Consider the following 11,771-nt stretch of genomic DNA (forward strand, 5'->3'; position numbering starts at 1 on the left):
TGCCCTGATTCTAACGCTGCGGGTGCATGAACCGTAAATGTACGCGCCGTCTGCTTGCACGGTGGACGTTGAAAGGGTCCCTTGTTGTCATTCGCAAGACAAGGCCAAGCTGCGTCGGCGTGGGTGGGTCACCGAGTTTGTGTTTTGTGGCGATAGGAGGAGAAGCTGGAGTCTTACCTGCAGGAGCTGGCAACCCACGTGGGGCCGGTGTACAAGCAGCTGGCCCCAGACGCTTACACTAACCAGGTATTGCACATGCCACCCACACGCACACCAATACCAATACCCGCCATTCGCCACTAAGTGACGGTGATGTCACCACGGTGCCTCTAACAGGCCAGGTGCACTTTGCGGCCACGTGAAGTGTCGAAGGCTCGTTGACAGGAGGTCTCGGGACAGACCCAGGTGACATGGGTTGGCTGACTAAGATGACTGGTAGATGCACCGGCTGTACCCCCTACTGTGCCAACTTGCTGTGTTTTAACCACCCGGCGCTCCACTCATTGTTGTGAGCGTCGCTCCTCTGCCGTCCGTTGTTGCTGGTGGGCGACTGCCTCTAACTACCCAGTAGCGTCCTTCATGAGCCTCCTCCATAGAGGCCAATCTTGACACCGCTGGTACCAGTCGTGCCCGTTATGCCCCCTCTATGCGGCCAAAAAGAAGCTGCTTGAGCATGCGGTGGCTGCGCATGCGGGCTACATGACCCAGCCAATGGAGCCTTGCCACACACACACGCACACGGGAAACGTGTGAATTCACGCATTGTGATGGTGAGAAAGGAGCAGCCAGCGCAAAGGCGTGGTGGCTCTGGCAGAGGGTGGGTTTACTCAGCCCGCTGTTCGTTACTCGGAGCTTTCGTTTATACGGCAAGGCATGGCGCGACGCCGCCGACACACCACTGCCGCCCTCTCCTGGTTAGGTGGAGCACGAGGTATCCGCCCCCGACTGCCGCCTCGGCCTGCAGGATGGGCGGCCCTTCTCGGGCGTCACGGCCTGCGTCGACTTCTGCGCCCACGCTCACCGCGACCAGCACAACATGCCCAACGGCAGCACCGTGGTACACTTGCCACACCACCGCCCCCAATCCACCACCCCTCCCCCGTGAAAGCAAATCCTGACCACCTTGCAATTTGTATTTGCACGATTCTTACAGCGCAAGGCTACTATCGCAGAAGTGCCGTTTCACAGACGATCGTAGAATGTGGTGGTTTCATGGGAGGGTGGGGGGGGTGACGCTGGTGTGTGTTTTTTTCCAGTTGTGTAACTTGAGTGAATTTATAAAATTTGCAATATTTGGGTCAAGTGCCGCTGGCGTGCGCGCGTTCCTTTTGTACTCTTTTTCGAATAACGTCAAGGGATCTCCCAACGTCCTCCGTCAACCGGACGGACGCGCTTAGCGTGTTTATATACACACGCCACGCACAACGCCACATACGCCCTGCGTTGCCCGCGACACCACCAGGTCTGCACGCTGACCAAGGAGGACAACCGGGCGATCGGCGTGGTGCCGGAGGACGAGCAGCTGCACGTGCTGCCGCTCTACAAGCTGGCGGAGCTGGACGAGCACGGCGACCCCCACAGCCTGGACAAGCGCATTCGCACTGGCGCCATACAGGTGAAGGCGGCGACATGCCGGTCACGTACAGGTGTTGAGTAGTTCCGACGGACGTACTCGGAGACGGAGGTGAGTTAGGGGCTTCCGCCAGGGTTTATTAACACGTATCACTACTTCACAGGGTACACAACTCCCAGGGGCTACTCTTGAGTCGGGTCCCAGCCGGCTAGCTCCGGTCTCTCTCTCTCGTGTCGGATCGTGGAGTCTGCCGACTCCACCGACCGGAGAGAGAAGCACCTCTACGGCTACCACCGGCTTCTCCCCAGACTCCCTATTGGATCCCTCTCACTATCCCAGGTTCCCTCTTCACCCTGTTTACTATCCCCGTTCCTCCAGTGACCCCGCTTACGTCACGGGGTCTCCCTTAAATACCCTAGGAGGCGTGACGTCACATGCACTGCCCAGCGCGTGCGACCCCACGTCCCGTGATGTCACCGCACCGGACAGCGCACACGACGCCACCACTCTCCTCTACTCCTCTACACAGGTAACAGGAACAACGGTCACACACTGCTAACACGCGGGTAACATACCTGGCGTGCGCGCGTGCGCGTCTGCCTCGCCATTGCAGGTGCTGAGGTCGTTCCCGCGGGAGGTCCGCATGCTGGCCGAGCCCGCCAAGTCCGGTCGCAGAAAGAAAGCCGAGGCCAAGCGAGCCGCCGCGGAGAAACAGCAAGCGGCGGCTGCGGCGGCGGCCGCGGCGGCGGCGACGGCATCGCCGGTTCAGCCGCACGGCCTTCCCAGTGCGGCGGGGGGCGACGCGAGGGCGGAAAAGTCGCAGGTCACGCCGGGAAGAGGCTCCAAGCATGGCGGCGGCATGGCCGACGCGCAGTCCTTCACGTCGCCGCAGCACCACTCCCAGATCCAGCAGCAGCTGCAGTTGGCCGCCCTCTCTGGTTTGCAACACCCTCTCCCCTTGACAAACACGGTGCATCGTCGCGTATCCCCGACCGACGCGTCGTCATCCTGCCCGATTGACCGCCCACACCCAGTGCCCGCAGGAACGCATTTCTCCGCGTGGAAAGCAGTTTGCGCTTTTGTAGTTGTGAGGTAACCAATTTGCGTCGTCTAAGGATGTTCGCATATCTCCTTTTCACGTAATCTGCCCACACCTCATTGCCCATTGAGTTGGACATGTGACGTGTGCTGTATGCGGAATTGATCCGGAGGTCATACGTTTCTTGAATTGGATGTTCTGCGAATGTGGGAACAAACGAGGGGAGGGAATTTCCAAAGTTGAGGCATTCGTGAGAAAATCAGGAAGAGATAGTGATATTAGCTGTGTACAATGTGATGTCTTGGACACTTTGTGGATGAGATGAAACCGTAATGTAGACGCCCCCTCGGCATGTGTGGAGGAATCAATGAGTGTGTTGGTGGGGGGGGACCTGCAGTGTGGTTTTTTAACATGGTGTGGATGAGACGAAGCGGTCTAAACTTGCTAGGCCGATTCATCACCATGCCGAGGCTCGGGTGGCGGCCGCGAGTCTTGAGTGCTGAGGGCGATTGGTTTCTCCGCGGTGTCCGATTCAGGCAACGGTCCGCAGCAGCTGGCGGCGGTGACGCCTCCCCTGTACCACGCGGCGGTGGACCCCCTGGGGCAGTACGCCGCGCTGCGCTATGGCGCGCACACGCCGGTGCCCAGCCCGCACTCGGCGCTTGCCTCTCCGCACTACCAAGGCACGCCGGCCACACCGCCCTACCCGCACGCGGGGCTCTACCCGTCGCCGCAGCCGGACCCGGCCCTGCCTCCGTACCACCCCTCGTACCACCACGCCCACCACCAAGCGCAGCTCATGGGGGCGCGGCCCACCCTGCCGCCCATCCACACGCTCATGCACCAGCACTACCCCTATCCCGCGGCAGCGTCCGCGCCGTCCCCTGGCTACCACGGGTACCAGGGCGCCACTTTCTACGGCGCCTCCCCGTTCGCCGTCTCGCCCCACTACGCCGAGGATCCGACCAGGGCGGCGATGGGCGGCTACGATCTGGGCGACGAGAGGGCGCAGGCCTACCTGGCGGCCGCGGCGGCCGCGGCGTACCACCCGTCGGTGTCCCCGTGGGCCGGGCAGCTGGCGTCGTCTCCGCATGCCCACCACTCGCACCACCCGCACGGCGGCGGCTACCACCTGCAGCAGACGCAGGGCACGACGACGGAGCTGCCGCCGCCGCCCCCCCACGTGGCGTCCTCGCCGCTCAAGGTCGGCAGGGACGAGGCCACGCCGACCAAGAGGGTCAACGGGGTCATCAAGGGATTGGGCGTCGCCGAGGGCTGCCACCAGAAAATGGGCGACGGTGCGCACGCGGCGCAGGGTGCCGCCTCCCAGGTGGGCGCCGCCCACCAGGACGACCAGGAGGAGGTGTGGTCGGACAGCGAGCATAATTTTTTGGATCGGGAAATTGGCGGCGTGGCCATCGCTCCCGCGCACGGCTCGGTGCTCATCGAGTGCGCCAAACGCGAGCTGCACGCCACAACGCCGCTCAGGAAGCCGAACCGCCGCCACCCGACGCGCATCTCCCTGGTCTTTTACCAGCACAAGAGCCTCAATGTGCCGCGCCACGGCCTTGCACTATGGGAGGCCAAGATGGCCGACAAAAAAGCCAAACGCGAAGCGGCGGAGATGGCCGAGCTGGAGTCTGCCAACCACCCGGCGGCCGAGGGCGGCGGCGGCGGCGGCGGCGGCGGCGACGTGCCGGCGGCACCGTCCACTGAGACCCCCGTCAGCCGGGCGCCCTCCCCATCCTCGTTGTCGTCGTCATCGGCGGTGGCGGCGAAGAGGGTCAAGGTGACCGAGGTGAAAGAAAACGTGCTGGACTTCCTGGACTTGCCGCCGATCTCGTACGCGATCAAGGAGGGGATCCCCACGCTGCGCGCGCTCTCGCACGCCACCTGCTCCGTGACGACGGCGCACTCCAAGCCCTGCACGCACCTCTCCGGGAACTACTCTCACTTCGTGTGAGCGGTCTGGGGGGGGGGCACCGCGGGGGGCAACCCGTGGCGGCACGCGTCCGCTCGCGTTTCACCGATGTCCGCGCCGGCTCGTCAGATTCGTCGCCGTTTTTTTTATCAACAAATACACGTGCACAAACACACAAACAAAAACATTCTCTCAAGTTTCTCACAGGTTGCTGTACAAGTATTGAATTACTGGTTGTAAAACTGAATCTCTTGCAAAACGTAAAAATGGCAGCTTTAGCCTGGAGTCGACATCGACTTCTGAACGGCAGCTAACAACGAGACTCATTGGCACGCGTCGTGGCACCACTGCAGAAGCAAAACAACAAAAAATTGTTTAAAATGTAAAAAAAACCTTCAAATGTGTTTTATTTCTGAGGGATGGTGTCACCGCGTCACGTGTGCTTTGTGCGTTTTTTTATTGTATTTTTTTACTTTCGGTTTCTTTCACATCGAGGAGCCTCCTTCTCGCTTTGGGCTTTCGCCACAATGCAGGGGTGGGGTGGGGGAAATGTTTCGGAATTACGGGAGAAAAAAATTAACCCGTAAAAACAAAGTTTTTCACTATAAATCCTTTATATGCGTGGCGGCTAGAGTCCTCTCGTCCTCTGGCTTGAGATGGCTGCCACCTATGGGTCAGATGATTGCCTGCCACCATTAAGCAATTGGTAATTAAATATAAAAAAAAAAATTCCTAAAAAGTGTAAAGTTATGGAAAAAAATTTTCACGAAAAGAAATTGTCACGCACAACGAGTCTGTGTGCAAAATGTCAGCTCGATTGGATCACGGGAAGTGGGTTAAAAAACGACCGAAAGATTTGCACGGCCATAAGCGCGCAAGCAAGCCAAGTTAACTTAATATAAAGGATTTAAAAATGATTCAATCCTTGCAGGCGAAGGCGACCTGGGAAGAGCTATATCCGCAGCCTCGAGTCTCGCGACTCCATCTGGGTCATTTAGCGTCTCCCCACGCAGGCTTCCTGAAAGATATGCAACGATTCCGTCGCGGCAAATTACAAACCCGGCGTGAAGTAATCGCACCAGCTGATTTAACAACCTCCACCAAAAACTCATTGGGAAACGTGTCTAATTGCAAGCTTACTACTGTACGGTCCCAATTACAAAACAACAATACCTTTTTAAAATACACCAGCAATTAAACTGCAGACAGATTCTGCGCGGAATGCGAATGAGGCCACGGGTGTTGTTGTTGGTGATGGTGGTGGCTACGCCTACGAAGCTGCCGTTGCGAGCGGTGGCGTCGCTGCTGGTGGATGGATATAGGTGCTGGTTGCTTGGTGATGAGAGCAAGAGAGAGTGGGGCTCTTCCTGGCCATGCCTGCCAGGTACAAGATTTGGCTTCTAGCAAAGGATCTCTCCCCTGTGAGCTGACGATCTATTTCGAACGCCCATTCTGAATCGCAAAGTTACGGTGTTGCCAGTGAACGAAACGAAACAAATTCTACAACTGCAACCAATATTAAGACCTGCTTTAAACGTGAAATGTCTTAAAAAAACACACACATCGGAGGTGACATTTAAACCACCCGGTTCCACGCAGCGGTGCTTAACGGGGCCGAGGGTTACGGCGGGGACGGGGTGCTACGTTTGCCGGTGCTCGTGCGAAGTCGGGAATGCCGAGTTTTCGTGGTTCTATGCAAGCGAGGCGTTGGGTGTAGCCGTGTTGGGGGGGGCGGTGGGGTGTGGGGAAGGCGGTGGGAGGGGGCCGTGCACTCACATCGATTGCTGCCAATCCCCCCCTTCCACGCCCCTGGTGCTGCCTCGTGCCTTCGAGGTTCACAGGCTCCCACTTACCCCACCATCCCCCCCCACCTCTGTCACCCGCGGGTGTTACTTCACTTCTCCGTCATCACCGTCGGCGGCATCATCATCATCATCATCGGCCGAGATTGCCAAGCGTCTGATTTCATTATTTTTTATTTACTGTAGGCGACGGCGATTATGACGTCTACCGGTCAACAACGGTCATCGCAAAGTGTGTGACGCAACAAAACTCTGGTGCTGATCGGTCACTTTTGAAGTTGGTTTACATCAATCCGGTGCGTTTTTATTGGGTGTGCGGTTTGCGTGTTTTACCTTTAGCCTAGAAGACTTCTTTTTTGTCGTCGGTGAGGTGGGGTTTTTTTTTACACATGTAAAATTGCATATAATAATGATATTGTGATTTTTTTTTAACTATGTTTTGTCGAGGGATTTTACGATTTTAAAGCAAAACAGGCACGTACACGTTGCTAATTAGGGTATCGTGCGTGCGTGCGTTACAAGTAAGCGTGTATTGGGATTTTCTAAGAGTTTGCTGGATGCTATTGGTGCTCAACATCACAGGGACTTTGACTTGAGGAGTTTCGCGACACTGTCTAGAAGAACTGCGTTCATTACAAAGCGATTTTAATTTACGTTCAGTTGGCGGGGGGGGCGGGGTGGGTGAGGATGGTGGCACTGGTGGTCAGCGTGGGGGGGGGTGCCCCCCCCCAAGCCCCCTTTCCTTCCCCGCCGGGGTAAGAGGCAGTGCCGATTGAGCTCCTGCCTTCTGTCGTGTGTCGTTTGTGTTTTTTTATGAATTTTTTTTTTTTACAGGGTAGTGATGCATTTGTTAGACAAGTTGTCTTTATAATAATAAGAATGACGATGATTCTTTAACCGGTTACCATTGTAGATTTACAATTTTCTGTTAAAGAAAGCACTTTTTCACTTGATTTTAAGTAACAACTTGAAAACGCTAAGCGAATTTTTTTTTTTTTGCGGGAGTGCGATTTGGCGCGTCTCGTCATCTGTGTCGGGCGCTACTTCCATTGCCGCTCAACAGCAAACCCCCCCCCCTCTCTCTCTCTTCCCCCCACTGCAGGATCTGCAGCCTACTGTATAGAAAGATGTAATTGTTCAACTTACTCTCCGGCTCTCTCCACACCTGGGTTGAACACACATACTGTATTCGTTATCGAGAATAAACGAATGTTTAGTTCTAAATACGTGTTGGTAAAAATAGACATTTACGAAAAATGTGCATCGTGCTATCGTCGGAAACGACGAGGGGTGGTGAGGTTAGCAACTCTGTGAATCTTTTTTGGGGGGGGGGGGGGTCCCTCTTTTTTAAAACTGAAGCATTTATCCATCGCGATGAATAGTTGCTGGTTTCCTTGAGGCAGGAACCCCCCCCCTCCTCCCCGCTAACTCTGAAAATCTGCAGGTGAAACAGAAAAGGAGAAATCCTCGGTGAGGTTCAAGCGTTTATGCAACTTTTCATTGGGCAAAAAAAGGCTCTCGCAAAATCGGCTCTGGCCCTCCCGACATTTTGCTTTTAAAACGGGGAAGAAAAAAAAACCTATACAAAAAAGACTTTTTAAAAATTCCTAATTAAAAAAAGTTGAAGTCATTTTCAGATAACTTTTGAGAGTGTCCTGACAAACATGGTGCTAATTTCCTGCTGTTATTAAGGAGTAACATGAAAGCAAACACTTTTTTTGTAAAAACAGATTTCGACTCGTGGAGCCGATCGCAGTGTGCTAAAACGACGTGCAGGTAGAGACTGCGAGCGGCGAATGAAATACCTCAACTCTCAAGTCTATAGCGCGAGGTGTGGCTGTGCTTTTTCAGGAGAGATCAGCATGTGATTGTTGGAATACAGCAGTTGCCCAGGAAACACTTGAGGTCAGGTCGTCGTCATCGGCGGCATCCATCGTTTGTAGCTCTGGTGAGGGGGGTCCCCCCTCGTCCTCTGGTGAGGTCTGGTGCTGCCTAGTGAGATCTGTGGGCGGGGTGAGGATCTCCTGGTTCTGGTGTGCGAGGTCTCTGTCTGCTTTTGTTGGTCTCTGGCTGGGCCTGTGAGTGTGTGTGGCCGAGGCTTGCGGGTGTTCGGCAATGCCTGTCATGCAAGCCGTTCATTGGCTATAATCGTGAAGATTCGGAGCAGAACTCGAACCATCCCTCGTAGACTTGATACAGCAGCAGAGTTTAAAACAGGAGAAGGATCATGTGTGGGCATGAGCTTCAAGTTTGTTACGGTCAAGGGGTTGCCTGCCTTTCTTGTTTTGTGACTTGAACTCATTTTCTTTCGAAGAAAAACACAAGGAAGATCAGGGATAAGCTTTAGTCTTTTTCTGCCTGTATTTTCGCTTGTATGTATTTTATTTCTTTCTAAATCGGAAGTGTGATATCCTTCAGGGGTTGGAGCGGTTGGTGTTTTAAATCTTCATTTTGTAAGTGTATTTTTGTTGTGTGTATTGCCGTGTAAATTGTTGTATTTAGCCCAAGGCCTTTGTAATTGTGGTTTTTCTTCAGCCAGGCAGCAGCCTGTTGTTGGATGAAATATAATTACCTTACTGCCTGCCAATAAAATACAAAAAAAAAATACAGAATTTAGTAAATTTTTGTTCCATTTTCTTTGGCAAACTATTAGAATGGATTCGGTGGCTGTTTTTGTTTAACGATGTCCCCCCTCCCCTCCTCCTCCCGTGTAGCTGACGAGTTGCCCTCGCAGGGCAATGCTCGCCCATTGCGTAACTATTTCAATCTGGTTTGAAAATAACCATTACGATATTAAGCAACGGGATGAGTTGTTGGTAAAATGCTGGGGAGAGAAGGGGGGGGGGGGTAGTCCTGGTAAAACCATGCCAACGTCGTTGTGTGGTTGGCCCAACGTTGGGCCAACGGGTTGGCACGTGTCATTGGGCCTCCAACGGTTGGCGGGTGCTGTTGTGCCCAACCGTTGGGCCCAAGGATTGGGCCGTGACATTGGACCCAAGGATTGGCCCGTGTGGTTGGCCCAACGGTGGCCCCCCGACTCTACCCCCGACGACGTTCCACATTTAGGGGCAGACCGTGCTTGCCACATCGGACGTGAAAAAAGATTACGAGTCCAGGGGGAGGGGGGGTGCAGATGGTGCCAGTTGTGGAGTGAGCGCGTGTCCAGGAGGTAGTCTCGGGGGATGGGAGTGCGAAGCGCGTAAGGCACGACTTCAACCCCCCCCCCAATGGGAGCTCCAAATCCCTGTTACATCGCTCTCCTTGATTTTTTTGTACTTAGTGTTCATTTATCGTCATTTATTTCATAGCGTATTTTTTTTATTATTCTAATAATTATTAAATGGGTTTGACTGAGGATTATACGTAATATATGAAATTGTATTGTAATGAATTGAGAAGGTAATTGATTGGAATTAATTAAGAGAACTGTAATCATTCCTAATATGCTGAGTTATTGTGGGTGTCTGTATTTTATTTATTTATTTCATGCACTCAAGATATGGTTCGCTGTAGAAATGTGCACACCCCCCTCCCCCGCCCGCCCGCTCCTGTAATATTTCTTGAAAGGTCGACTTCTTGCAGCAGCGCAGAATTTCCAAATCTTGAAAGCATTTCAACTGGATGTTTCCCATCTCATCCCTGCTCTTCCGAGTACTCGGCAGTACCTTTTAGTCCACTATGTTAACTGCGTTCCTGCACATTGTTGTTCCCTTCACGTGCGTGGGATGCTGGCTGTTGCAGTGATGGGTTTCCTTTTTATTTTCCTCCTCCATATCCTAATATTAAAAACGTTGAGCTGCTCTTCACGTTTGCGCACTTGGTGGTTCCTTTTCGCACGCGGCACACCACCGCCGCAGTTTCGCCGTGGAACGCGCGGCGCACCACGCTGGCGTTGCTATTGCGACGCTGTCTGTACGAGTGCGGGACACTGGTGTTGTTCGCTTGACACTGGCGGTATCGCGCGGGACACTGGTGTTGCTGGTGTGGCACTGGACGGTGTCGTGCGGGACGCTGGCGTTGCTATTGCGACGCTGTCTGTATGAGTGCGGGACACTGGTGTTGTTCGCTTGACACTGGCGGTATCGCGCGGGACACTGGTGTTGCTGGTGTGGCACTGGACGGTGTCGTGCGGGACACTGGCGGTATAAGTGCGGGACACTGGTGTTGTTCGCGTGACACTGGCGGTGTAGCGTGGCACAAGTGCGGCCTACACTGTGTGTGGGATTTGCCGCAGCAGTGTAATGGTCAGTCCACTGGACTTGCAAAACGGAGGTCACCGGTTTGATTCCATCACCCACTTCCACCAGCAGTGGCTTTGAGAGCAAGCAATTGCAAGGGCGTGCACCTTTCACCCTTTTGATTTCACCTGCAGAGAAAGTAACGCCAATGTACAACGTGTAAGCACTGTTAAATTCTTTATTCTTATACGCAGTTTTTCCAACAAGTTAAATGAAAAAAAAACAATCTAATACCTGTCGTTTTGAAATCCATTTGTTCTGTTTGCCACCGGTGTTTAACAAGCGGCGCTATCCGGAGACGGTTCCACGCCAACCGAACCACGGTTCCGGCGCGCACGCTGCGGAATTCAAGTGTGGCCGCCGCCTCCGGTTTGCTCTGCGTCCCGTTTGTTCGGTAAGCACCCCGCGTCGTGGTCTGCGCCCCCCCCCACCCCCCACAGAGCAAGTCCACAACTACTTAAGAACCAGGGTGGGTGGGGGGGGGGGACTTGCAGCCCCATCGGAACGTCGAGATGAGATTGGAACGTCCTCCAACTGACGTGTCGAGGTCGTCCCCGTGGGAGGGGGTGGCACCTTTGCGAAAAACTGCGCGGTTCGCCCCTTACCAGAGGGCTTTGCCTCTCGTTTCGTTTTCCCCAACCCTCTTGCTCTCGGTTTATTACAGTCGTCGCGTGAACACGTTTACTGCCTTGCTCTGCTGTGCACGGCACACGTGCAGCGGTGCACTGCCGGTGCCGGCAGTGCAGGGAGGGGGTGACCCAGTGGAGGAATTATTTAGTTATTTTAAATTTGCTTTATGCCCAGCGGTGCCACTATTACAGTTGCACAGTTGGGCCGTCTGTCACGGTACACATGGCATGCCTAGGGCGAGGTCTCGCAGGGGGGTTGGGAGACGACAAGCCCCCCCCCTCCCCGTAATATTGGCAGCGTTGTTGCACCACCGTGAACCAGAGCGAGCACCGTGAAATGAGCGCGTGCATCGTCGAGCCGGCCACTGGGCACGCAGAGCGCCGCTGAAAATAAACCCCGATGGAAATTTCGTAATCGGTGTCTGGGGCAGATGGCCGCGGCGAGTATAGCTTGTGGCGTACACCCTCCACCACCCGACATAGCCAATTCATAAAGTGGTCACGTGCTGATCAATCTGCCAGTTTGTGGTTCAGCAGCACCACCAGCTGTGTCGTTTGCAATCCACGCA

At 54.4% G+C, this 11,771-nt stretch overlaps 1 protein-coding gene across 1 annotated transcript in view; it reads left to right on the forward strand.

The window, feature by feature from the left end:
- Window positions 1-10,137, forward strand: part of LOC144946458 (uncharacterized) — a 47,449-nt gene extending 37,312 nt beyond the window's left edge. The window contains exons 7-11 of the mRNA XM_078875345.1: window positions 157-246; window positions 920-1,057; window positions 1,463-1,615; window positions 2,187-2,511; window positions 3,149-10,137. Of these exons, the coding sequence (XP_078731471.1) occupies window positions 157-246; window positions 920-1,057; window positions 1,463-1,615; window positions 2,187-2,511; window positions 3,149-4,575 (2,133 nt within the window). The 3' untranslated portion in view covers window positions 4,576-10,137. The remainder of the gene's footprint in view (window positions 1-156; window positions 247-919; window positions 1,058-1,462; window positions 1,616-2,186; window positions 2,512-3,148) is intronic.
- The last annotated feature ends 1,634 nt before the right edge of the window (window positions 10,138-11,771 follow it).

Source organism: Lampetra fluviatilis, chromosome 41 (genome assembly GCF_964198595.1).
Source record: "Lampetra fluviatilis chromosome 41, kcLamFluv1.1, whole genome shotgun sequence".
NCBI classification, from domain to species: domain Eukaryota; kingdom Metazoa; phylum Chordata; class Hyperoartia; order Petromyzontiformes; family Petromyzontidae; genus Lampetra; species Lampetra fluviatilis.